The sequence below is a fragment of the Musa acuminata genome, chromosome BXJ2-10 (genome assembly GCF_036884655.1).
Source record: "Musa acuminata AAA Group cultivar baxijiao chromosome BXJ2-10, Cavendish_Baxijiao_AAA, whole genome shotgun sequence".
NCBI lineage: Eukaryota > Viridiplantae > Streptophyta > Magnoliopsida > Zingiberales > Musaceae > Musa > Musa acuminata.
In genome coordinates, this window is record NC_088347.1 from 35,697,754 (window position 1) to 35,724,984 (window position 27,231).

The 27,231-nt window shown below is 43.2% G+C and overlaps 5 protein-coding genes across 10 annotated transcripts; 1 reads left to right on the forward strand and 4 right to left on the reverse strand.

Annotated features, from left to right (window-relative positions):
• The first annotated feature begins 2,709 nt into the window (after positions 1 to 2,709).
• Positions 2,710 to 5,077, forward strand: LOC135625438 (leucine-rich repeat extensin-like protein 3). The gene is made up of 2 exons (XM_065130252.1): positions 2,710 to 2,927; positions 3,059 to 5,077. The coding sequence occupies exon 2, from the start codon at positions 3,065 to 3,067 to the stop codon at positions 4,703 to 4,705; it is 1,641 nt and encodes a 546-aa protein (XP_064986324.1). The 5' UTR covers positions 2,710 to 2,927; positions 3,059 to 3,064; the 3' UTR covers positions 4,706 to 5,077.
• LOC108951528 (uncharacterized) lies at positions 4,966 to 10,479 on the reverse strand. Of its 3 annotated transcripts, none has more exons than XM_065130254.1 (6): positions 9,983 to 10,479; positions 7,224 to 7,275; positions 7,004 to 7,110; positions 6,193 to 6,320; positions 5,806 to 6,103; positions 4,966 to 5,680 (listed from the first exon to the last, which is right to left on the reverse strand). In XM_065130254.1, exons 1-4 carry the CDS (start codon positions 10,222 to 10,224, stop codon positions 6,308 to 6,310), a joined length of 414 nt encoding a protein of 137 aa, XP_064986326.1. In that variant the 5' UTR covers positions 10,225 to 10,479; the 3' UTR covers positions 4,966 to 5,680; positions 5,806 to 6,103; positions 6,193 to 6,307. The 3 variants fall into 3 exon arrangements, with proteins under 3 accessions (XP_064986326.1, XP_064986327.1, XP_064986328.1); XM_065130255.1 differs by having other exon boundaries at positions 6,189 to 6,320; XM_065130256.1 differs by having other exon boundaries at positions 7,004 to 7,121.
• Positions 10,480 to 10,624: 145 nt separating this feature from the next.
• Positions 10,625 to 12,215, reverse strand: LOC135625439 (UDP-glycosyltransferase 75C1-like). The gene has a single exon (XM_065130253.1). It carries the CDS (start codon positions 12,162 to 12,164, stop codon positions 10,728 to 10,730), a length of 1,437 nt encoding a protein of 478 aa, XP_064986325.1. The 5' UTR covers positions 12,165 to 12,215; the 3' UTR covers positions 10,625 to 10,727.
• A 429-nt stretch (positions 12,216 to 12,644) lies between these two features.
• Positions 12,645 to 21,254, reverse strand: LOC103969453 (uncharacterized). Its single transcript, XM_009382979.3, has 5 exons — positions 21,050 to 21,254; positions 18,429 to 20,955; positions 15,421 to 17,193; positions 13,659 to 13,911; positions 12,645 to 13,579 (listed from the first exon to the last, which is right to left on the reverse strand). Exons 2-5 carry the CDS (start codon positions 20,811 to 20,813, stop codon positions 13,041 to 13,043), a joined length of 4,950 nt encoding a protein of 1,649 aa, XP_009381254.2. The 5' UTR covers positions 20,814 to 20,955; positions 21,050 to 21,254; the 3' UTR covers positions 12,645 to 13,040.
• A 683-nt stretch (positions 21,255 to 21,937) lies between these two features.
• On the reverse strand, positions 21,938 to 26,932 carry LOC135625440 (syntaxin-32-like). 4 transcript variants are annotated; one of them, XM_065130259.1, is made up of 6 exons: positions 26,722 to 26,931; positions 26,318 to 26,642; positions 24,633 to 24,883; positions 24,331 to 24,509; positions 23,866 to 24,072; positions 21,938 to 22,908 (listed from the first exon to the last, which is right to left on the reverse strand). In XM_065130259.1, exons 2-6 carry the CDS (start codon positions 26,550 to 26,552, stop codon positions 22,749 to 22,751), a joined length of 1,032 nt encoding a protein of 343 aa, XP_064986331.1. In that variant the 5' UTR covers positions 26,553 to 26,642; positions 26,722 to 26,931; the 3' UTR covers positions 21,938 to 22,748. The 4 variants fall into 4 exon arrangements, with proteins under 4 accessions (XP_064986331.1, XP_064986330.1, XP_064986332.1 ...); XM_065130258.1 differs by having other exon boundaries at positions 26,716 to 26,931; XM_065130260.1 differs by having other exon boundaries at positions 24,633 to 24,836; positions 26,318 to 26,932.
• Between the last annotated feature and the right edge of the window lie 299 nt (positions 26,933 to 27,231).

The following is a 27,231-nucleotide window of genomic DNA, read 5'->3' on the forward strand; positions in this document are numbered from 1 at the left end:
CTACAACATTACACACTAAGATCTATTTGATGACTGCAATTATTTCTTTGGCTCCCTTCCTCATCAATCTAAACCAAGTGTTTAAGCAAAATAAATCAAATGGTTTTACTTGTGCAGTCCAAAGAGCTGAGCCTGATCATGTTTTGTGGGTACCATAGGTTCCGTTCCTCAGAGAGAGACATATACTTGCTCTCCATGCTGATGTTTTAGGTTGATGTAGCTGTCGGAGATAGGAAGATAAGAGAAAATGGCTCATATATATGGTGGCTATTCTTAAGGCCACCTCAAAACCAAGTCATGCAATGCAAGGCTTTATTGGCATGTATATCTCTAAGTTTGTGTGATGTTTCCTTGCCTTTCTACTACTACTTGAACTGGGAATTGCTGATGAGTTCTCCATATAGACAAACAAGAGAGCATCCCACCCCATTTCTAATGCACAAACACATGCATGCATCCTTTTTTTAAGCGCATCATCATCCATGACAAGCCTACACTGTCATTCTTCTGCCTCCACTATGTTCTTCTTCTTCTTCTTCTTCTTCTTCTTCTTCATTCTTTCCTTTTTCTTCTAGATTTTATGCTGAAATCAAACCTCATCGTGATTAAAATGTTGATGATTCGACAAAGGAGCCGCAGAAGGCGTGGAAAGTGGTGTCGCCCATCGCCTCTCTTTCTCTAGAGGTGGGAAAGGACTCGGAAGGATGAATGGGAGCCAACCATGACGATGATGATGACCATGGTGGGAGCGATGACGGCATGGCCATCGGTCACCACCATGTATCATGATGTCAACTTATTGATTGGTTTTATATTTGTCTTCATTCTATTCCAACAGTAACATATTTATCGTTATGTATCCTGTTTATTTGTCATTTCAACCTATGAGAAGCATGGAAATACATACTTTTCGATTGGATCGGAATCTCTCTCCATAGCATGTTTTAATAATATTATATCTATACAGATAATATATGTTATTTTTGAAATATATAAGGATAATATAAAAGAAAAAAAAGGCTGACAGCATGATACATGGTGATGACTGATGGACATGCCATCGTGTCGTCGTCATCATCATCAACATGATTGGCTCGCATTCTCCCTTCCAAGTTCCCAATAGTAGTGTTCACTGCTTACCCTTGCACGAGTTTACTTATCTCCTCATCTCTCTCTCCTTTCCTTTCCCACATCCGTGAAGAGAGAGAGAGAGAGAGACGACGACCGACACCACTTTCCACGCTTTCTGCGGCATCTTTTAATTCGCCTCCCATCGTAATTTCCGCTCTTCGTTCCCCCCTTAACCTTCACTCTACTTTCTCTGTGTTATACCCCTTTCTCTCTCTCTCTCTCTGTGTAAGACCAAGCTGACCATGGAATCAAGGATTCGTTTAACATGTCTACGACACTACTGAGCTAAGAATAAACTACGCCTACCGTCGAAAGTAAACGTTACCGAGGAACGAGAGGAGGAGAAGCCACGGAAGAAAGATTAATGGAATACAACCACATGCCCACCCTCGTTTGGAAGCTTCCAACCTTTGTTTAATGGAGGGTACCTGTGACACGCTTTTGTAGTTATAGTAGGCTCCATGTATGCGTTGTGACTCGCCCAATACATCTGCTTCTCCCACCCTCCATGTGTATCTTGCACCCTCAAAACTCCACTAATCATGCATGCTTTCCTTACGAACCCTTCCTTCCTTCCTTCCTTCCTTCCAAAGCGGCCGAATCGATCCTTATCGTAGAACATATGTGGCATAGCTGTCGACTGGCATCCCAGGTCAATACGTTTTGCATCCGCATCACAAATTGCTTAGCCTCCAATCCCCAAAATTCCAACTTCTTATCTTCATCGATGTTCTTTCTCAGGCTGTGCACACCCGAGACACTGTGGTTCTGATGAGAACATGAGCCGTGTGGCCTCCCACCGAGATTGTTAGTCAGCAGCAGCATCAGATTGACGTGACGAAGCAACCGCGTATTGATGGGGAGGTCATATGATTAATGGCTTAGCGTTGTATTAGTCTCAGCTGCAGTGCTCGTGGACTGTGGTCCATTGCGTTAGTTGGATCCGGCATTATGTTTCCGGTTGTCATTAACTCTTTGGTTTAAGATCTAAGAGAAGGGAGATGAGAGCTTAACTGGCCGTTAATTACTGCCGTAATAATCCTATTAACAGTTTGATTGCAGCCGGGTGGCTACCAAATCTTGGGCTGGATTCGTAACAGGGGTCGTGACGGGGATCCGCGCGAAATGTGGGCCCCGCTCACATGGGATGGTGGGCCTCGAAGGGCCCCGCCTGTTGCGTGATGCCGTCGCCCGTCGACATCGACATCCGCATCGCCATGCATGCATGGATCGATCCATGCATTTTAGACCACACGATGACGGAATTGCCCCCCGCCCGCGTTCCGTGCGCCGGTCCAATTCCATCGATCGATAAATAAACCCGGCCTACAAGTCTTTTTATTTCCATAAATTAAACCGGGTTTGAGCTTCCGAGCAACCGCGGTCTTCTTACCGCCTAACGATGCTTGCCGCGTCGAACCCCCTTTTGGCCTTTTGCTTATTCTAATCCCCACCACTGCTGCCACTCGTTCGGAAAAGCGTGGTGAGCGAATCCTCCTCTCTTTATTTATAGCATCAAAAGCATTCATCTTTTAACGCCTTCCACCAACTACGAGCGAGTTGGCTTGCAGAGGAAGAGTCGCTGACGTAGCCCACCGCGAGTGACGGGAACGCAGCATCTTTGGGAGTAGACAGGAGCGCAAGGCGAGTCGCGCTCATTATTAATAAGGGCGAGGGGGCACCGTCCGTATATGATCATGCGGAGCACAGAGGAGGCGAGGAGCCAAGTACGGATGCGAGAAGCAGCGCCTTCATTGTTGTTGGGTGGGCTTTGAGCTGCGCTTCAGCTGTCCTCGGTCTTCTTCTTCCCTTTCCTACGCTTTCCTCCGAACACCTTGAGAACGAACGCCTTTCCCTGCTCTCCCCACTCCTCCTCCCCTATCTGGATCTCCTTCTCCCCTCCCATACGCGTGATTGTTGTCTTCAGAATGAGATGAGGAGAAGAAGCGGATCAGCGACGCATCTCCTCTTCCTCCTCTTCCTCGTCTCGTTCGCGGCATTTGCGGCGGTGAGAGCGGCTGCTTTCAGCCGCCATGGCCTCACGGACGCCGAGGCCGGACTCATCCGTAGGCGGCAGCTGCTGTACTACCTCGACGAGTACGGCGACCGCGGCGAGCGGGTGACGGTCGACCCGTCCTTCCACTTCGCCAACCCCGGTCTTCGCGCCGCCTACGTCGCCCTGCAGGCTTGGAAGCAGGCCATCCTCTCCGATCCCCACAACTTCACCGGCAACTGGGTCGGCCCCGACGTCTGCCACTACTACGGCGTCTACTGCGCCTCGCTCCCCTGCAACGGCTCCCTCACCGTCGTCGCCGGCATCGACCTCAACCACGGCGACATTGCCGGGTACCTACCCGAGGAGCTCGGTCTCTTGACCGATCTAGCCCTCTTCCACATCAACTCCAACCGCTTCTGCGGCACCGTCCCCCACAAGTTCCGCCAGCTCACTCGTCTCTTCGAGATCGACATCAGCAACAACCGCTTCGCCGGCAAGTTCCCCGGGGTCCTCCTTGAGCTTCCGTCGCTGAAATTCCTCGACATCCGGTTCAACGAGTTCGAGGGCGGCGTCCCTCGCGAGCTGTTCGACAAGCCCCTCGACGCCATCTTCATCAACCACAACCGGTTCGCCTTCGACATCCCTGACAACTTCGGCAACTCCCCTGTCTCCGTCATCGTCCTCGCCAACAACCGCTTCCGCGGCTGCTTTCCGGCCAGCATCGGCAATATGTCGAACACCTTGAACGAGATCATCCTCATGAACAACGGGCTGCGGTCCTGCCTCCCGCCCGAGATCGGCCTTCTCAAGAAGCTCACCGTGTTCGACGTCAGCTTCAACGAGCTGCTGGGGCCGCTGCCGGAGGAGATCGGCGGCATGGTCAGCCTCGAGCAGCTGGACGTCGCTCACAACCTGCTGTCAGGGTGCATTCCAGAATCCATCTGCGAGCTCCCGCACCTGCAGAACTTCACCTTCTCCTACAACTTCTTCACCGGCGAGCCGCCGTCGTGCTTGAAGGTGCAATCATTCGACGACCGGAGAAACTGCCTGCCCGAGCGGCCGTTGCAGCGGTCGGGCAAGCAGTGCGGGTCGTTCTTGTCGCACCCGGTGCACTGTAGTTCGTTCCGGTGCAAGCCGTTCGTGCGGTCGCTTCCGCCTCCGCCGTCTCCGCCCCCGCCGGTATACTCTCCCCCGCCGCCGCCACCTTCCCCGCCTCCGCCGTCTCCCCCGCCGCCGGTTTACTCTCCCCCACCGCCGCCACCTTCCCCGCCTCCACCATCACCTCCACCTCCGTCACCACCTCCGCCATTTCCGCCACCGCCGTCACCACCTCCTCCGCCTCCACCGTCCCCTCCACCTCCATCTCCGCCACCCCCATCCCCGCCTCCTCCATCGCCGCCACCACCACCTCCACCAGTTTATCCCCCTCCGCCACCACCGCCATCTCCACCCCCGCCTCCACCATGTACAGGACCACCGGAGACCTCACCACCTCCGCCAACACCTTACTACGAAGCTCCATTGCCACCCGTCGTCGGAGTCACATACGCCTCGCCTCCTCCCCCTCCTTTCTATTAATTCATTCGTTGATTGCTAGCCTCCTCCTCCTCCTCCTCCATTATCAGGCAGCAATCCTTACCGTCATTATTCTCCGCCAATTAGCATTTCCTACCACTACAGCTCAGAGAATCGGCGGACACTGTGCAAGACGAAGGGGAAGAGCAGGAACCTCTCCACAGTAATTTAATGGTTTGGGCTTGTGAATAAATGGTTGACAGATCGAGATCGTAGGGTGCAGCGTCAAATGTATGTATAGAGAACATGAGAGATTGCAGACATGCAGATCAAATTGTGGCATCACTATCTTCTTGCTATACTTTGTTTGTTCTTCTCACTTGTATTTCTCATATTATGAACACCGGTGGATTACTCTCGATTGGGTTTATATCACGTAAAGCTGCCTTCTTTTGCTAAAATCTTCTCAACCTCCATCGTTTCTGTAGATCAAGCTTTGGATTCAGTAGGAGAAAACCTTGAGCTGGACGCATTCTACATCAAGTACTGAGATGCAGCATGTGGGTTTGGATGTGGGAATTCCTCCATTGGTTGGATCGAGAACCCGTCGGTGATGATTGCGAGCTTCTTTCGCCGCATGCCTAATTCTTTATGCGGCGGTGACAAAGATGATGATACCAGTGTTGACTTGGTGATCGGCTTGCCCACCACGCTTAGCGGGGAATAGGAAGAAGGGCATCGCCGTCGATTAAAGCACCTACCTTGCACATGCGGCGGGCCCCGCCCCGCCCCGCTCCGCTGTGATGAGCCGACGAGGAACGGCAGCAGCGGCACATGAGGGCGTTAACTCCGCGGCACCATCACGATAACGGTGGAGTCCAACTCGTGACGTTGACGTCGTGCCGCAAGTCGCGAGCGCGGGCTTCTTTCTCGTGTTGCGTGTCGTCCACGGAAAGGGCTGCAGCCCAGCTGGGCCGTGGGGCCCACCGAGTCGAGGACGAGTTAAGAGCGGTGGCCATAAGCTGTATTGATTCGCTGCTGCGGCAAGAGAGAGAAACAGAGTCACTGTCATACGTACATAAACACTTAGCGGATAGATGGATGGATCGATCTAAATTTAATTCATAAAAATAAAAAAAAACTTATATGACACCGATACTCACATACGTTGCACCAATGCATACATACATGGATTAGCATCTTCATCGGTGGAAGTCTGTCCCAACTCGGCCTAGCAGTTGTTCCTCGTTTGAGCGCATTTCATCAGGTACTCGTCGTGGAATAACGATGTCAGATCGAGAAGGATCCAATGATTCCCACCCATGTTCACCGAATCCCATTTGCTTCCACACTATCATCGTATACCAGATGGGCATTGATAAAAGAAGGCGCAAAAGGACGAGATGGATGGAGGAACGTCTTTTCATTTCCTTGGATTTTTGTGTCGCTCTCCAAATAATTCTGTGGACAACAATCATAAATCATGCAATCGATTACCTCATAAAGTTAGGAAAAGACTTCAATGTGAGAGAATGGCAGCTCTTACATACTGGCTATTTCCGATGAGCTGCGGAGGGTGAGATTTCAGGCATCTGCACGGAGTCCTCGTTGCTGTAAACAGTACAGAACTTGTCTCTGCATGGTACAGAGCACGGAAGCAGATGCTTAAAGACTGTTCCTGTGGAACAAGACAAAGGACAAACTTCAATGGCACAGAAAATTAGATCGTTTGCATGCACATTTAAGCCACTGACCAACTAAAAAGAAGAGTGCACGATTAGGAAGCAGTCGATGGTAAGTAGTTTTACCCCCTTCCAAGGAAGTGGAAAGAAATTGCGATCGACTGCGACTACAGATCTACCTGTCGAATGAAAGAGGGCCTCCACCTTTATGAAAGCCACCTACCTATCACGTTGCTGCTGCAATGTGGGGAAAGTCCCTTCCTTCATCATCGCTGGCTATGGGAGACAATTGTAGACGATAAAAGATTCATATGACCACCTCCCGATAGTTATGATTTTTGACTTTGTTGTTGTTGTTGTTGTTGTTGTATCCTTGGAAAATGATTCATCTTCTTTTTGCCAGCTTTGTTTGCTTTAACACCAAAGAAATAAGAATACATCAACTTAAGTAAGAGCAGCTTTGGCTAATGACAAAGGGGACAACAATCACAAGACATTGATGAGTTATCAAATTCATATGGCAGGAACAAGTATACTCGAAAGAAGATACGCAATAAGCATGTGATATGCAAAACATCCCTGATTGGTAGTATGGCTTCTAATACGACTTGCGTGAAACAAAGATGCGACATCAGTTTGATATGCAAGTAGTCATTCCATCAGCAACTTAAAAACTCACCTTCGTCCGTGCAGAATCATCAGCAACACTGAGTCCATTACATCACCCAAGATGTCTCTCACAGAGGGCACCTTAATAGGCTTCATGTTATTACTTTTATGAAATATCTGATCATTTCCTTGAAGAGCAGTAAATTTAGAAACAAATGGGTTTAACATGGTGGGTGAACCACAACAGGAGAACAAATTTACAAGAAAGCTAAATTAAGTGGGAATGATACCATGCTGACAAAGAATACAAGTCCAGAGGTTTGTGCAAACATACTGTGGCTCCTGTCAAGATTTTGTATGTTAGCGTTGTTAGACCAACAAAATCAGAGTTTAAAAAACTATGCAAATGTTACTTAACAGGAATAATACAAAGAAATACAAAGAAACTATTTAGCGGAACACAAAAAGTTTGCACTACGATGAAAAAAATAATCAAAATTACAGCTAGAATGTACTTTGGGGCATATATATGCCTATAGAGCGAAAAGAAATCAATGACTATTCTTAAAACACCATAATCTTGCACTACAATGAACATAAACATCAATGTTACAGCTAGTATGTCTTTTGGGACTTACTGACCCTCCCTGCAGATAAAAAAAAAAAAAATCAAATGACACTAGGGTGTGATTCAGTGACATATTACAAGATCTGATGCATACATGTCTTAGTCCATCATATCTCATTGTAGAATATGATAGAAGGTCTATGACAGCATTGTCAGCTGATTCCAGGAAATTAGATGCAAGGATCATAGTTTCAGTGTGTACCGGACATAACCCTGATGTATACCACACTATATTGCTGACGATGCAATATAAGGAGAGGTGTCTATACCGGCTGACATATATTAAAATTTGGCAGCACATCTACTACCAACCCAAGTTCAACACAACATCTATTTATTTTTTTTATACTGACTGAAATAGATTAAGATATGGAAGCACACCTACTGGCAACCCAAGTTCAATAGTCTCTGTTTGCACACCTGCAGTTTTTTCCTTCTCATTCTTTTTTTCTTAATATAAACCTGAGTATGGTATTCCATGCTCCCTCTGACTCAAGTCATGTACCCTTCTCCATTGACTCAAGGTGGAACATACAAGCCACACCACTACGTCCAGGTTAAATTTCCAGTAAAGTTGTCAGCAGATCAAAGCTACCAAGAATCTGACAATCTAGTTTATTGGACCTTTTTCTCACAGGATCTCATGTATTAAAATATAGTCATTACTCAGGCATCCATGACCGACCATCACAAAATCTAGCAACCACCAGATCATCACCATTGACAGATTAAGATGTATTTGTTTTGACTTCGTTCTATGCTCTCTTTTGTTCTTATTGTCAAACAATATATTTTAATTTCTGATTTTTTGGGTTGAGTCAACTCACTTGTAGATTTAAATTTGAGGCCATCATAAAACACCTAATCCTTTTCTCTGTTAGTGAGTTGACTAGACATGTCGGGCGATGCCTCACTTTCAACAGTACAGTCATGCGTACATAGGTTAGAATTATCTGGGACAAGGTATGGACTCTGCCAGAGAGGGCTTCTCACAATTTAGTTTCCTAAATAACAATCTCCTTGATAAGATGCAAACCACAGAACTCCTAAACAAGGAAAAAAAATTACTTAAGCAAAAGCTCATTTCTTTTACTATAATCATCAAGACTCCCATGAGAACCATCCTAATACAAGAGTATTCAAGATCAGCCATTCATACAGAACTCCCAGGACCCAGTGAAAAAAGTGAATAAAACAGAATAGACACCCCAACCTAAAAGCATAGGAAGCCGGAAGAGAAGTCTTATTATCTATACTCTAAGCTGTGGGAATACATATCATAAGAAAGTATAATCCATTAACAATTATCTTATCTCATCAGTCTAGGTCAACATAAAGTAAAACCTTTAATAAGAAAAACAAAAAAAAGGAGAAAACATCATAGCTTTCTTTAAGACAATATAATCTTGGTAGTACAATTTCTTCTTGAATAGTAAGGCCAATTTCAGTAATCCTGGCCAATTTTTTGTAATATTTTTGTTCTACTTCATCTTTATCTCCTTAGGTAAACTAATAGCAACATTATCTCATGTTCTTCCATCATAGTTTCATCTTGGATTTCATCAAACCACCAATTCATCGTCCTCAAAGATATGCGATGACTGTTATAATCTCCAAGCAATATATTTCCATGTGATACTATATCATTTTTCTTGCAAGTCTCATACTACTCTGATAATAGCATACCATTTTCCTCCAAGTCTCAAACTACTGAGTTAGACTTTTCTAGAAGATCGATTACTTTGACCTTTACATTCGATCATTTAGTTCTAATATTAATGTGTCCTACTTATTCTTTTGCATTTCTTATGCATATACCTAACACTATTGATCAAAGTTGTGTATTCAATTTGTCTACAGATCTAACTTCACAATATATGCATGACTTTACATTTATTCTCCTAGCAGGGAAAATAAAAGTCAGTTGACTACGAGTTTGGCCGGTCTAAGGAAACTTAGACTGTAGAAACTAACAACAATAATTGATTGCTGCAGATTTATCAGAATTAACTTCCTCTACAAAGTACAGTAGCTTAAGAGTAGTCCAATACAGTCAAAACCTAATGTGATTTAGAACAGAACCAATTTTGTATGATACAAGAATGTGCTACAAAAATACAACCATCCCATACCGTCAGGTTTTTAGCACATTAAAATTGAGAAATCCAAATAATAGATCTGTGTTAATAGATCTGCGTCAATATAAAATCATTTTGTCCCGTTATCCAATAACACCATATCAGTCCAATTGATGCCCTCGAATTATCTTCTCATTCTTCTAATCCTCATCGAGCATCACTATTTCCTCTAAAGTCAGCCATTCCTTTCGAAATTCAAATTAGCGGCCAAAATGGAGTATGCCTACATCAACCGGATCTCACGGCTATCTAAGACATAAAGCAGAGATGATCAAGACCTTACCGATTTTGGCTTCCAACTGGGGATTCGGAGGGGAACCCAAGACGACATGAACAACTCCGAATGCGGAGATTGGGCAAGGCCTGTTGGACTTGCTCGATAGTCTCGAAGTCTCGATGACCTGTGGCGGAAAAGAGTGCGCTCCTCTCTTTTTCGTTTGTACCCTCGAAAGATTGAAGGAGAAACAGAAGAGGAAGACGAGACGACGCAACCGAGTGCCCTTTCTGACTTAGTCTTCTTCCCATTTCATCGGCGCCTTTGTTTTCCCGCGCGAGTGCCGCCTCCTTCCCACTCACGTGACGACGCAGAGAGCGACGCGAGGGGTGAGGTAAACGGTCCTGTCGGCAACAGGGTCACGTCTGGGTCCCATCCATCTGTGGTGTAGCGATTGGAATCTTGACGAGATCAATGATGCTTGGTTCCATCGGACGGTGAGATATTCATCGGCGCCTTTGTTTTCCGAGCGAGTGCCGCCTCCTTCCCACTCACGTGACGAGCGGTGCGGTGTCAGCTGTCCTGTGGGCAACAGGGTCACGTCTGGGTCCCATCGATCTGGTGTGTAGCGATTGGAAGCTTTGGACGAGATCAATGATGATTCGTTCCATCGGACGGTGAGATAAACGTGATCAGATTGAACCCACGAGACACCACAAAAGAGTTACATTACGGTCATCAATGACAAACGTTCGGTATCGAAAATAAAAGAGGTTTATTTATTCTAAATATTGCTTGCCACTGCAAATGTTCGTTACGACCCTTTACCGATCTCCTCAAGGAATGCCGTCAGATTCCGATCCGACGACCCTCCTTCGCTGACGGCCGCCCGGGCTCTCTCCTTCCACTGCTCTGCCTTCTTCCTCATCTCCTTGCCTCCCTCCCCCTCCCCCATCACCAGTTCCACGCACCGCTTCAGTTCCTCGGCCTCGACCACGCCGTCCTCGCTGAGCTCCGCGGTCACCCCGGTCCCCCACGCGCCGTCAGCCATCCTCGCGTTCGTCCTCTGATCCGACAGCCGCGGCGCGCCCACCGTCGGCACGCCGCACGCTAGGCTCTCCAGCATCGAGTTCCACCCGCAGTGGGTCACGAAGCAGCCCACCGCCGCGTGCGACAGCACCTTCACCTGCGAACACCACTCCACTACCATCCCTTGACCGCTCCCTTCTCGTAGGTTCCCCTCTTCCCTATTGTCCCGCCGCACCACCCACATGTACGGCCGGCCGCATTCCTCCAGGCCCGCCGACAGTTCGTCCAGCTCTCGCTTGGTGAAGTGGTGCAAGCTCCCGAAGGAGACGTACACCACCGACCACTCCGGCTGCGAGTCCAGCCACTCCATGTACCCCTTGTCGTCTGGCTTGAAGATGTCGCCGCCGGCGCCAGTCTCGGTGTCTTTGGGAGCGGCGGTGCCAGAGAACGACCAGGACGGAATCAGTGGCCCGATGGTCAGCATGTCGATCTCGTCCACCGCCGCCAGCGCGTCCGGCTCCAGCTCGTCGAACGTGTTAACGAGGACCCTCGGCTTCGACGAGGATGCGGCCTTCTCAGTGTCCAGCGCCGCAAACGCCTCGCGCAAGGTCAGGTAGACGGAGGAGAGAGGGTGATCCACAGGCGAGGTGAGGAAGGACGGGACGTCGCTAATCTTGATGGGCGGCAGCCGCGGGAAGGTCACCGTAAACGAGGGGTCGTCGCGGTGGGCGTCCACGACAGCACCGTAGTCATGGAAGTAGTGGTAATATACGGCGAACACGGTGGCCGGCTGGATCCAGTAATGGATGGAGGGGATGCCGTACTCGCGCGCCGCGTCGGCGGCCCAAGGGAGGAGCATGGTGTAGACGATACACGTGACGGGGCGGCCGCGGGCGGCGAGGCCGGCGACGATGCTGGAGAGGCTGCGGGGCCCGGTGACCTTGAACTCGGCCATGAAACGGTTGAACCCGGCAAAGCCGCCACGGTCGCCGTCGTCGAAGCCGTCGGAGAAGGGGACATAGGAAAGGAGGCCGTCGTAGACGTCGTGGTGGTCGGGGGCCGAGGGGAACATGCGTCGGTGAGCCGAGAGGGTGGTGGAGAAGGTGACGAGGGGGCCGGCGGCGGAGTGGGCGAGGTGCTTGGCGAGGTGGAGGACCGGATTGATGTGGCCTTGGAAGGGGAAGGTGGCCACCAAGAAGTGCTGCTGCTGCTTCAGCTCCATTACCGAGTGGCCACCAAGAACTGTGGGTGTGAGCCTGTGGACGACGATGACTCTGCTGTCAATGGTTATATATGGCTGACGAGCGCCTGCAATTGGTGGTACATACCGAGCCAAGTGGAGATCTAATGTACGACAACATCTGATCGAAAACATCCAATGTTTCCCATTATTGCAGTTCATAGTCATCCAATATTCAAATTAAAAATCCATTTCCATTTCTCTAAAAGCAAATAAAAGACTGTCATGAATGAAAGATTTCACATGGATATATTATTAATCTAAACTTAGAAAACATACAACAGTATAAAATGATGGAGAGATCTCCGTATCTCGTGATGCTCATAACATTAAGTTCACACACTTCACTTACATTTTGGAATTTTGAAGTGATCAACACTGGGTAATATATAATTTCAGAAATGACGAGTACAAACGAACAACATATTATCGACTTCACTCATCAGATAGCCAGTAATCCAATAAGAAAGAAAATTTCAGTGAGCGTAAAATTTAGTACGAAAGGCGCTATCATTAGAGATTTCAGGAATACAGGTAGAAGACGGAAAATTTCTGTACAAAATTAGCACCAAAAACTACACACTACCTCCGGGGATACGAATCCCCATCGACGCAAGCTACAGCAGGAAGCTGATATCGTTAAACTGAAGCAGCTGAGCAAAATTTTCAAAGAGCAATTCTGTCTGCACGCAGCGTCCATGTGTCAATATCACTTTGAATTCATGGGTATTCATTCGACTATAATGATCTCTTGCAAGAAAATGATGCCAAAGTCACTTTCCAAAAGAGCTGTTGTCCAGCAAAATGATATAAAACTTATGAAAAACTGCTGACCAGTAAATCCACGATATCGATATATTATCCATCACCGATAATATCTTTCTCAGACGCTTTTATTGCCTCTGCAGTCATAAGTGCAACCGTAGCTCTATGAAGGGCAAGATCTGCTTTGTGTAGCAACCACTGTGCTTTCTCTCTCTTAAGCTTGGCCATGTTTAATGCATGCTGAGCTGCACTTGTTGCATCGCGCAACCTGAACTCATCCATGTCGGCATGATGTCTATGAAAACCAGTAGATTGAGATTGCCTTGTGTTGGACCATTCACAAAGTTCAGAACTCCATCTATTAAGTCCATTCCTATTTGATCTTTGATTACCTGAGAATGGTGACCCTTGAGGATCCCTGGGAGACAGGAACGGATCAAACTTCTTTGAAGTACTTCTGTAAAATTTTGGGTCTGGACATCTCTCTGATCCATCATTAGTGAAAAAGGATTCTGTGCTTGCAGTATCCCTTGGTGAAAAGGTAGATCGAGACTGAGGCCCATGATAAGAATCGGAAGATTCATAGCTCGAGATAGCAACCTCCCCAACTGAAATTCCATCCGTTTTTCTCCCTGGTACAACAAGAAACAGGAACACTATCAACAAAGAAGCCAAAGAATTAGGATAAAAAATAAAAAATAATAGAAGTACCCGGTGTATGGAAACAATCTTGTTCTCTCATTAAAACATTATGGTGGCCAGTGAATATGAGCTTCTTGTGAGACCTCTGCTTTGAACCTTTGTTTGGTATTTCCAAGCCTCGCGGTCTCAAACAGAAGGCAAACATAGGCGGTTTCTTCAATGAATGTGCTTTCTCATGGCAGCCTACGGGCTGCAGTGGCGTTTTGTTCATGTTTGATTCCCATTGGTTTAGTTGCTGCTGGTGAAGTTCCCACAGAGGAGGCTGAAAAGCCATGAAATAAGAATAGATGAGATTAAGCACTTTATCGTACCAAAAAGAGGCGTTTAAGGATTGTTGCAATCATCAGATGATTACAACCACGGGCCAAGGGTCATCCTTAACTTTCGAAGAAAAGAGAAGCAAATGAGCATTTAAACAGATCCAGCATAGTTTAATAATAGGTCATTTGTTAAATAAATGGAAAAAGACTACAATTAGATCTGTCAAAATCGATCAGATTAAGTAAAATCAGTTTCAATCATTGTGATGGAATCACAGTTCGTTCCAACTTCATACGTAGTTGGCAATTCAATGGAAGAATAGGGATTTCATTGTCATGCTTGTTAGCTGACAATGATAGAAACAGTTGAATAAGTTGTAATGCTTGGCAGTCGATAATGATCGAAACAGTTGAATAAGTAGTCCTCACTAACTTAGATATCCTAAGATTTCTCCTTGGATTTGTCGCTTTTGGTTTTTCTTGACAAAAGGTGGTAAAATAAGCACTGGACATTTTGTCGTGCTTACTTACTGTATAGTAATTTCTCAAGGTAACACAAATATGACATTACATAGCATTCATATGCAAATGACTTGAAAACATAGTAAGACAAAAAAAATAATACAGGAGAATTAGAAGATAGCAGCAATTTCATTAAAATGCAAAGTGCTCAAAACAAGATCCAGGCATCAGAACTTTAAGAATCAACTTTGAAATAAATCCCATCAATTGATGAGCATGCCGGGGTATAGGAATTTCGGAAATATAGTCTCATGGAACTAAAACTTCAAACTACCAAAATTAGGCTTCTATTGGTTGGTATATGAGAGTAAGACATGAAAGTTCAATGAAATTTCCAAAAAATATTTTTTTTTTATCATTTTGGTTAAAACCCAACTTTAAAAAAAAAAGCTAAATCAGCATGCAATCATGCTCAAGATTAAGTGCATTAAAAAAAAAAATTCTTCTCATGCATCAGTTCTTGGAGCTTAACTACAGCTGATTCCTAGCCAAATTCAAGTTTTCAAGAACTAGGCATCTTGGAAACTTCTGAAGTTCTGATTGCTCTCATGTAGTCAAACATTAAAGTACTTCCAGGCCTTTGCTTTCCTGGAACCAATTCAATGTGTGATAAATACAACACCAGTTCCAATAGAACTGCTAGCAACTTTGAATCTGTGTCTGTCATAATCTAGTAAAAGAGCTACATTAACTTAATCAACATGCTAATTGTTTAACACTAACAGGCGACCATAGTCATATAGTTTGTGTATGCTGCAAACATGTGATGCATGAAAAGAAAGTACAATTTTCATGAATAAAGTGATAGGAAATAGACTTCAAGAAATTAGCAGACATTTAGCACCTTAACATATATAGTCTAAACCCTAAAACAATTGATGAGCAAATCAGCTATCTGGCAGCAGACTTAATCAAGCAGCATACTTAAGTTTATTCATATGAGAAAGAGAACAGACTAGCATAAAAAATGTAAACCAATTTAGACTCACCTGAAATTGCCGAATCAGAGGTAAACCTTTTTTCCTTCTCTTTTGCCTCCAATGCTCGTAAATAACTTCAATTGTGTCTGCTGGTCCATCATCAGCCATGTATTTTTCTATGTCATCATTGGTGATCTCTTCACATTGTTGAGTGTATGCAAATTTTTCAAGCATGTCCATGACCCTCTCAAACATATCATCTGTAACCTCAGTCATTTTATTATCCTTGGCATCCATATTAGCTCTCACTGTGGATATCCATTCCTCGTCCTCACTGTCCATGTCATACAACACATGAGAAGAATCCAGGGCCAAGTCAACCTCAGTTCCCACCTGCCGAAAGTACTTCGATGAACTGAGAATGAAAGGCACTTCAACACAACCATCATCACCATTTGGAAGTAGGCGAACTCCCGGAATGGGAATGTTCTTAACAGAAGCAGCCCTAACGTTCTGGTTGTAGCATTCTTCATGCATTTGTTTGAAAATATACCACTGGTTTCTGTCAGTGAACTCTAACATCCATTCTTTTCCCCCTTTCCACATCATAGCATGAGTGTAACGATTTGTGGTTCCAGGCTGCAGAACATGGTGTGCCTTGTAGGCATATTTAATAGCCCCTGAAACCTTTATGATTATCCTCCAATTCTTCTGATCATCACAGTCAAGTTGAACCTTGGCTCCAAATTCTCTCCAACATTTGTCTCCATGAGTGACAAGGACATTAGCATCACAGGCTAACGAGTCCAGGTAACTTTGATGACTTCTGGAACAATTGGATGAAACATTTGCAATAACAGTCTTAACTTTTTTATGAGATTGTACCTTCTGGTGATTGCTTTGGGATTTTGCAGCGTGTCCATAACTTCCAGATAATTGTGAATATGAAACCTGGGTCCGGGGCCTTTTGTAGCCACTAGTGAAAGCATTTTCTACATCATCTTTTGAACCCAATCTTGGGTGGTGAATAAATGTCCGTGAAAGTGAAGTGTGCCGATTGCGATGCCACATGCTTCGTGGAGCAGTTGGACTGTGGATTGTGTGTTCATTCAGATCAAGAACCAAGTTGGATGTAGAGTCAGCAGACAGCAATCCCTTATGAAGAGAATGTTTTTCAACTTCAAACAATTGAACCTCCACATTGGCAGTTTTGACAAAAGAACTGCATCCTCCAGCAAGAGACTTGTCTGTAAAAGAAGACTGTTCAGGACATTCAGAACAAGTATCCTCAGCAAATTGAGATGTTCCATCCTCACATTGGAATCTTCCATATTGAACAACTCCCTCACCACTAATGCTTTTCCCCACAGCACTACTATCTACAGAATTCTGAATCACATTATCCTCGCTAGTAAAGAAATTCTTAGTAACTCTATTCAAATCGCTATTACTCCCAGCAGACAAAGCATCTAAGCTTGGTCTTCCATGAGTTGCTTCAGCCTCGCTCAAAGAGGATATTAAGTTATCAAGCTTTTCCAGAGCATGCTTAAAAGGATCCTCAAGAGAAGTGTGACCATCAGCTGTCAATTTATCATTATTGTCTGCATAATTTTGTGAAGAAACTATATTGAAGTCTCCAGAACAAAGAGAAGCTGTGTCTTTCTCATTCAACAACTTGAGATGAAGACCGAGTGAAAATGAAGGCGCAGCAGCAAAATAAAGGGAACAGAGAAGAGGCTTCTTCTGATCTTGAGCCAAATAATGAATGACAGAATTCACATTTGGATCAACCAATTTCTTCAGATTGAATCTATGAACTAGGCTTGATCTTCCCCAGAATCTCTGAAAAAGAAGCAAAAACATAGAGAAATTTGTCAAACCAAATTCACTAATAGATATAGACAAAGTAAATATTGGCTTGACTGCAAGTTTATTAAAGTGACGTGAAGAAAACCTTTCTAAAAGAAAGTTATCCTTTTAAACTGCACAAAAATCACGAGGAAAGTGCAAAGACACTAAGAATTGCCTAAACCAACAAGGTGCAGTCCATGAAACCAACTAGGTAAGGATAGCTGACAACATACTTCTCTGATTTTATCAAACTACAAATTCCAGGTTTAGCAAATATTGCGTCCAGCCCATCTGGCACAATTATTAACCCTTTGAAAATAGACTAGTAACAACAATAAGGTCTCTGGATCCAGTCAAGTCTACTTCGGTAGTACTTCAATGAAAACAAGACAAAATATATCTAGTCCGTAAATAGATAAGTGTTATATTTCAAGGAGCTAGGCATTGCTCCTTGGTAATTAGGTGCTTGTCCAAAAGAAACTAATAGCACAACTATTTTCTTTGTATGACAAATCTCCAACACATGATGCCTTGAACTATACTAAATGCAAAAATAAGTGCAACACTATTCACAGGATTTAGTTAGCAGAAGCAACTAAAATCCATCAAAATTCAAAATTCTGTGGTGATATAGATTCCAGACTCCCAGAGATGCAGTCAAAATTTTCAGAAAACACTGCATGGAATATGTCAACTGCTTTTAGTTGCATTTAGGTAAATTATGGTTCTGATCCTCCACATGATGAATGAAAAACATGTTTGCTTATTAAGCTAAAATAAAAACATGATAGAACAATGCATGCAGGCAAATTTATTGGCTAAAAAAATTCCACATATAGGCATAAGAACCATGAAGTAGATGAATATGTAATTGAATAACATGTAGATAGTGATAATGTAACATATAGAAGAAATTTCATATACCACCACTTGCCAACCAAGTAAATGTCCAAGATGTGCTCCCATAACATTTATTTCACAACTGCCCAATTATAACCAAACCTACATTGGAATCAGTCTAGGTTTCTCCAATCTCGAAACAAGCGAATAGGCATTTTTCATTAATAGGAAATAAGCCTCAAAGAATTTTCCATGTGTCATCATCTGAATTCATATAATCCAAAACAATTTTTTTGCAGACAAGAACAGTAAAAAGAAATAAATAAAAATACTCAGAACGACTACATTTAATCAGCAAAACAAGCCTAACAAACAGAAACGAGTACCTTGATTGATTTAATAGAACTGCTGAGTATTTGACTACTAGCAAGGTTCTGGATGTTTGAACACATGTACTCAGCTGTAGATAATGCCTCCTTTGCGAAAAGCTTTTTCAGTTTATCTTCAAGATATCTCCATTTTGAACTCTCTATCTTGGAAAGGGTACTCAAAACAAAAAGAAGTTTCCTACCTAAATTGTGTAAGCTTGAAATCCTAAGTCCAATTGATGAGCAAGGACTTTCTGGCTCGGCAAAGTCACTCTTCACAACATGTCCACTGACTGTTGTGATGATCAAACATAAAAGAGACACTGCACGCTTTAAAGAACCCTCAAACAAAAGAAACCTTAATCCAGGAACAGTGTCAATAAAAAATATTTCCATGCGAACAACCGGCCATGCATGAACTAGTTCACCATGATGCATAATATAAAGGGCTTGGCAGAGCCAAAGACTTTCTCTTTGAAAAGTGAGTTCCAGAGTACACTGAGGCGGTAGGTTCAGTTTAAATATCACTACTTTAAATTCTTTCCATGTCACAATCATATTGAGTTCCTCTGCAGCTGCTTTGCTGTTAGCAACTGAGGCATGAATTCTCACTGAACCACCTGGACCACCAGGAGCAGCACCCTGCACCACTCTAGTGTCCAAAACGTCCCTTTTACTGCGAAACCGTTTCCTGAAATAAACATAAGGTAACTTCCTGCATTCAGAGTCAACACTCCTCTTCAGCTCAGAAAATCTGTTAAAGTTCTGATCACATGACTGCTCCGACTCATTGCAATTAAAAAATAATTTATTTGGATTCTTATCCAATGGATTCATAGACATACTTTCCTTTGATTCTAGTAACACAGGACTGATGTCCTTCAGAGGACTAACTCTGAGATGCTTCTTTATGGTACTAGAAGGGGAGGATGTAACGCGGCGAGTAGTTCGTGACAACCATGAAATAATGGGTTCTGATTCCAGGAGGCTGCCTATGTAACTGCTCTCCATGGCTTCTGGCTCTCCCTCTGTGTTATTCTGTCTTGATTCCGACCCCTGTTTCCCAAAATTAAACTTGCTAGAAACTTCACTGGGGAAAAGCAATAACTTGAATCTCTCCTTTTGGAGATTAATCCATTCTTCATCACGATCATCATACTTAACATGATGCAACCTAGTTACAGGATCATAACCCTTAACCAGGCCAAAATACCAATTTTTATCCAAAGGCCAGAACACTCTGATCCGCTGCTTAACGATATAATAGGGATCCATATCCCTCGAGCAGACCTCATAAAAGTGGCGACGCTTCCTAGCAAAGCTTTTACCAATGTGTCTCCTTGGCCGCAGCACCCGGCCTGTAGCATCTACTGAACAAGCTTCAGCCTGTGAGACCTTCGACATTGCATGGTCGGACTGCAAATATGTTAAACCTTCTACTGGTTCTGCCATACATGTAGTCCTTTTCCCGGAGAAACCAGTGCAACTTGGATCGAATCGTGAAGAAAGCATTCTAGCAGCATCCACTTCAAGGTTTCCCTCGTCATCATCCTGAGAAACCTCAACTGAATCCCCACTGTCATCTATCAGAGGTGCATCGCTCTCGAGACAACCCTGTTCAGACATCTTCAAGTTTATTCTGCTTCCGTAATTTCTATAATCAGACTTAAAATGACTGTCATTTTCAACACTGGTGCAAGGAGCAGAATCATCTTTCTGATACCCATTCAGCTCAAAATCATCAGCTTCCAACATCTGCTTGTCATTTAACACCTGTGAATTCGAATTTTCACCGATGGAAGATTTGTTATTCTGAGCATCAGTATTAATCCTCTCATAACTAGAATTACTAAAAGCTACTTCGAAGCTGATAGGATCTTTAGCTTTTCTCCACTTAGAAATACCCCTAGGCCGCTTCGGTATAAAGAGATCTTCTCCGAAATAGCTCTTGATTTTAGAGGTTACACCACTCGGAGATTCATGATCTGTCTTGTTTGGCAGTGGCGAATAAAGATCGCTTGCTAAATATTGTGCATTCCCATTTGACCCATCCAGATCATGTGTGGCATCGCTTCCACTGGTGGAAATGTAGTTTCGCTTTGGCCTTGAGACATTCAAACTGCCGCGCTGCCTCCTAGAATCAGGCTGGAGATTGCTCAAAGAAACCTCTTTTCTACTTGGTTTCCTTGTGGATTCTGAAAGAATCTCTCCTACCTCATCGAATGATGACCCAAGCTTCTTCTTGGGAACTTTGGATTCTTGTTCCAACCTCGAAACCTCTCTCCCAGCCCAGGATTTTATAACTGAACTACTTGATTTCTTCACGTAAATGCTCTGGAGATCCAAAGATCTCGGCTTCTTAGGTATGTCGGATGCTTCAGCTCTCTCGAGGCTAATTTCCATCTACAATTCCTGAATCCCAATGAAAGAAAGAAAACCCCCAAATTTTACCACCCATCATACATGACGAGGAAACTGAATCCCTAATTTCGGATCCGGACGCATAACACCAAGCGCATGATCCCAAAATTCTCCCAAATCAAACCTAAACAACAAAAATCACCGATCACAACCATTTCCCCCATCGATCCCCCAACAAAATCGAAGCGATCAAGAGCGGAGATGACACAACCACATACCTGGACCGGGAACGACGACGCAAGCCAAATCCCCCATCGATAGGATCCGCAATCGACGGACAAACCGGTTCCGCAGTCCAATCCCACCTTCCCTCCGCAGGAATCGCCCGATTGATCGAGGTTCTCGACGGTGATTTTTTCAACCCTAGAAAGAGACGGGGCCTAGGGTTTCATTCATTCCAAGGGACGTGAGGGCTCGGGACGGAAAAAAAAAAGAAAAAAAAGGAAAATGAGAAAAAGAGCGAGTTACTCGGAAAAGGACTAGGCACGATCCGCCCGTCAGATCTCGATCGGACGGTCTGAATTCCTTGTGGCGACGACCGGGGAGCTAACGGCATCAAGCTGGATTCCAAAATCTTTATTCCACCGCGAAGAAACGAACGGTGGAGATCGTTTTCGTTGATGCTACGGACGGGTGGGATCCGATCAAGCAATAGCGAGAGTTTGGGCCTGCCGTGCGACAGGTCATCGTTAACGGAAATTTCTAAAAGGCGCCTCGACTCTTTTACTTTTTCTGGTCGAATCCACATCTTAAATGCCCCAACCATCACAGTGATTTACGGTGCAATGCCATTGGGGAGGTATACGTGCCCCTTCCTCTTCTCTTGCTCCGATGCAATATAAGTTGGGTGGGGCCCGGGACGTCCTCTGCTTGGATATATGACTTGTGGTCCAAGGATAGGTTGGTAATTGTGGCTTTTGCTTGGGCTAGTTTTAGCGCTGTCTTAATACAAACGATTCTCGGATCATTCGCGGGAGAATCTTTAGATTCGTCCTCAACGAGATTCCAATGGGTAGATGGTTTCGAGTAACAATAGTACCACCATCAACAACGATAACAACAAGAAAAAAAAAAGGGGAAAATGTAATAACAATATTACCAACCACTTGGAAAATAAAAAAGATCTAATTACTTCAATTTATTTTATTTACAACTCAGCTGGTAGCTCTTTTGGTACACGATCAGAACGTAACATTAGTTGTTGATTGGTACACTACTCACGACCAGCTTTTAGGAAGAGAACAGTATATTAAATTCAAGAACTACATTTCGTTACGTCTATAATATTTTGATCTCAGAAATAATATTTGTTATTTGAAGATCGAGCATGCTAAAGGCTCATGACAAATTTGATTTGACCCAAATGTAGGGTTTTCTTTGTTTCTTGAATTACCGAACAAGTGGCACGGTACGAAGACCTCCATTAAGAAAAGGGACAAACAATGAGGTTTTGACTGACACACGACGAAAGCTAGGGATGGAAGCCTCAAAATGGCGTACTTCTTTAACCAAGAACACCACAAAGCTGATGGGAAGATGCTATATTATCGATGGCTAAGTATCAAAAGTCTATTAGGGAAAGGAATAGTTACATAACACGAGATATTCACCGTTTAAGAACACAGTTATCAATGGTGGAATGATCATTCGCGGGAGAAGTGAATGGCCACTTAAGAACAGATAAGATACAATCACTGTATTGTAGAGTATTTTCACTTGATCCTACAATTCCTAACTCCCACTTAACCTGCACCTTGGATCTGCTAGGAAAATGGGAAAAGAAGCCCCAGATGGAAGAACATGTATTCTGTCAATCACCAGAGGTAACGAGGGAAAAATAATTGTGGAAACGAAAAGGGTACAAAGAATGCAGATCATGGGTACCGGAGATTGTTCGGTTGAAGGTGTGTGGTAGAATTATGCAACAAAAAAGAGGAAGATCATAAGGAAAACCATGAGGACGAAGAATATTTTGATCATCAGCCACCTGTTGCTGGATATGCTGTTGAGGTACCGGAGGAGTGCACCTTGTGCTCCCTCCACGTTAGCTAATGTGTCATCCATGTTCTCATCGATCCTGAGATAGTCAATACCAGTTAATTAGTTTCCACACATAAAAGTACTATAAACTTTATAAGCAGTTGGATCAGCTCAACTTATGCATTACCACACCACTGACTATGTTCAACCAAGGTATCTTATTTATTCTATCCCTGCCACCAGCAGTCTTGCTGCTAGTTATATACCAAAGTCTTCATCCTTAAAAAGCTAACCGCGACAGCATTGATGATTTTTTATAACGTCCATTTTTAAAGATGAAGAAATTGATCCAAATCGAGATTCAAAAACGAAATAATCTAAGATTAGAACTTTAAACAACATGAACTGCATGAATAGGTTGAACAAGAGATGCCAGAGAAAACACAATTGGTTCAACTCAGCATATATAACAGCAGACAGGCTTTGTGAATATTTGTCGCAAAGAATTCATGCATGATTAAACTTGAAGATTCTAGACAAAGTTACAACTAGAGTAATCAAATGAAAATTAAGAACATGTACTCTTTGGAGATTCCAGACAAAGTTACAACCATGGTAATCAAATGAAGATTAAGAACATATACTCCATCCATCAATACAAGTAACGGTGTCAATACCAAGATAACTATGGTACATTGGTTTACGATTTATCATGGCAGGTGAGATATATAAACACAAATAATCAAATAAAAATATGGTAGTCTAGTATACAAAGCTCCCACTGATGTGATGTTTGGAAGGTGTCTATATATGCAGCTTTAACCCTACAAGTAGCAACTCTATTTCCATGACTGAAATCCCAATCACCAAAAGAGCAACCTTTCTGTAAAGCAAGTACATAATCCAATAATATGTGTATTCGAGAATCTTGAGTGTTCTTATATTTTACTAAAGGATGATTCTAAATGGCTCATGACTAAGATGATTGAGGGGTAAATCCTAACAAGAATGCAAATCCTAACAAGAAAACTATCATAGCAAGAAAAAAAGTGACCTGATTGCAAGCTCTCCCTGCTGTGAAACCATGGTAGCTAGTTGTGTGAAAATATTGCTCAGCTCATGAATTGTTGACTCAACATTCTGAAGAGCTTCTGCTCTGCTCTGCATGTAACTATCCTGTACTGGAACTATTTGTTGTTGTTGCTGCTGTTGTTGTATCAAAGGCTGAGTTGAGGATGACGGGTCCTCATTTGTCTTCCTCCTGTCAACCAAGAATCATCAGAATTAACTAGATGCAGATCACCATATGGACAATGTAGACTGAACTCAGAAATTACTGGAGGCACACACCACATTTCAATTAAAAAAGGATATCATATTAATAACAAAATGATAATTAACCTTGACAATTCCATCTTGATAGATAGATTATTGTAATATGAAGATTCAAATTGAATTATGGAAATTATGATAACCAGTAATAAGTTAAGAGTATTAATTGAGCAGTTCGTAAAATTACCTGGGAAACAAAGGAGAAGAAGATGTTGAGCTATTTTCCCATGGTGCTGGGGGAGCCAGAGCAGAAGAGTCATTACTTCCCTTGGAAACCAGTGGGCGTTGTCTAAGGAAAGGATTGGTTGCATCCTTTGAGGCTGATGAAGAAAATAACTGTCTTCTGTTCTCATGAACCTTCAAATTCTATAGGTAAATTTTCAAAAAGAATATGAAAAGAACACATTAGTTAATGATTCTGGTGATATTAAAAAAAGAAAGGGGAATGCGTGACCAAGACAGAGCTAGAAGAGGTAACATTTGGTTTACCTCAGTCCGCATGGTTAAAACTTCTTTAAACTCCTTCGTTGTGCTCATCAAACGGTTCTTCAAATTATCAACAACAGTTGTTGAGTGATTGGTAGTGTCCCTGGACATATTTCCACCTTTGTTCTGTGAATCACAAAGATGTTGCAGGTCTACAACTGCAGAATTCAGGGCAGTAATATCCTGCTTGATAACTGCTGTCAGTTCCTGAATCTCAACAGTAGGGTCATCAAAAACCGATGTCCTTTTTGCCACTAGAAAAACAAAAGCATCTCAACATATGGCACTTGACTATATTTGTCTAGTAAACAATTAGCTGTGAGTAAACAGTCCTAAATATGGTTAGAAATTACGAAAGGTGAGCATAGTAAAACAGAAGCATCCCATCATTACTGAAGTATGGCCATCCAAGAGATTCTTATGTGCGCTTGTGCCTGGGATCTCCAAGACATGCCATATAGCCAAAGCCAGCTAACTGTTGCATGGTTCAAGCAACTTTTCTGATATAAAGAGCACAAAGTATTATCTTGTTTGAATCAATTGTGTTCTATAACTTCTCATTTTCGAAGTTATTTGCCATATGGAGCTGATAAGATATTTTTAAAAAGGTAATATTATGTTATTTAACTTTTAGGAAAAGAGAAAACTATAATTCAGCATTTCAAAGATAATGTTTTAAAATTTACCAATTGACAGAATTGTTTTGAATTTTCATGAAATTAAGGCATTTTACAGAAAATAATATTGGTAAGTTTTTTCTAGGTTATGTTTGTAAGAGGTGGTTCTTACTTGTTCTCACTTCATATGGTTCCCAGCTGAATGATAGATCTTATTGTTTGTTTATAATTACTAAAACACTCACGATCATAAAAATCATTAGAGAACATCTTATGATTCACATCTTTGTCCACTTTCTGATGATAAACCAATCTAAGCCCTTTATGAATTACAAACACAATCCAAATCCTGATAAATTCAATATTTTAAATATTAGACTGAAAAATCAGTCCAATCCCTTTATGAGTTGTACACTCTCTACCAAAGTTTGAGAGTCCTTTTTCTCACCAAAACCAAGTAGAAGTTCTTCTTTAATTGAGAACTAAAAGCTAGACCTGACTTGCTCTCTTGGATCAACACACTGAAACTATACAAAGCTGTCATATGCTGAATCATGCTAGCAAGTGGACCCTTTTAGTGATTAGGGATAACATTTGGCCTTTAGGGAGAGGTGGAGAGGAGGAGCAAAAAGCAGTAGTAATATGGAAATCAGAATTACAAAAGGCAATATCTTTAGCTGGGTATCAAGTTTTATTTATTGGTGATAATTTTTAAGACGTTCCAATTTATGGCGTGTTCTAAACTGCCTAGTTCGGGGCTGCCAGAAGAATACTGGTGCTGCATAGTGTTACTAAACATACTGGTGCGTACAGTAACTTAAATCATCACCAAGATCTGGGAACTCATATAGAAGCATTAACTACCGGACGAGGAGACTGAAAGACACATACAAATGAATCGGAATTCAAAATGTGATGGATTTGTATAGAGCATACATGCTAATCTAATTATTATAGCAGCCCTAAACAGTTCATATCAAACGGAGATTCTCAACTGATGACAAGCATCTCACGTTCACATTCAACTCCAAAAACGAAAGCAATTTCTCGTGAGAATGGTAAAATACTTACACTTCGCAAGATTGGTAAGTTTCTGGGAGGTATGATGGATCCCGAGACCAATTTGCGAAGCTCGCTTACTGAACTCCGACTGGATCGAGGCAGCCGATTTCGGTACTTCCAACCTTGATACAGCGTTGCTGCTCGGTGCATCCGGTGTGGATGAGGACTTCTTTAGATTCTCGATTGTCTTGATGAACTCCTGCGTCCGATCGCGGTAAGACGTTTGCCCATGCCTCGCATTCATCGCCAACTAGCCCTAGAGCCCCAACAATCACCTCAAAGAAGTACAAATTCTAACTGCCAATCTTGATCCTAGGGATCCCAAATCAATCCACTGGCAGAATCGCTACCAAGACTCAGAGTCGAATCAACTTGCCAGATCTACAATCGCCAGAAAAAAAACCAACCTCAACCTCTCTTGCGGCTCGAATCAACGAAAATCTGCGATTTCAGGAGAAGATAACCCTAGATCCGGGCTCGTAGTCCCGGAGACAGAACAGTAGTAGGGGATCCCGTTCGATAGATTTCAAGATCCAAATGAGGGTCGACGGAGGCGAAGATGCAGCGACGAATCAAGGTTGATAAGCCACGGAGACCATCCGCCGACGAGGGGTGATGAAGAGAAACGCGCACAAGTTTGGTGCAAAAGGCCGTTATCGTGGGCCGGGCGGGATGATGAAGAATGGGCTAAAGCCTAATGAAAAGAGACGTCCAGTCGAGCAAGCACATGCAGAGGCCAAATCACAAAATACGAATTATTAGTCGGCCATAATATAATATAATTAAAAAATAATAATTATAATTATATATTATGGTAAAATAGAAGATATATAAATAATATCAAATTAATTAATAATAATTATTATTATAAAATAATAACAATAATATTTATAAGGTTTACACATTGTAATAATATTCAAATA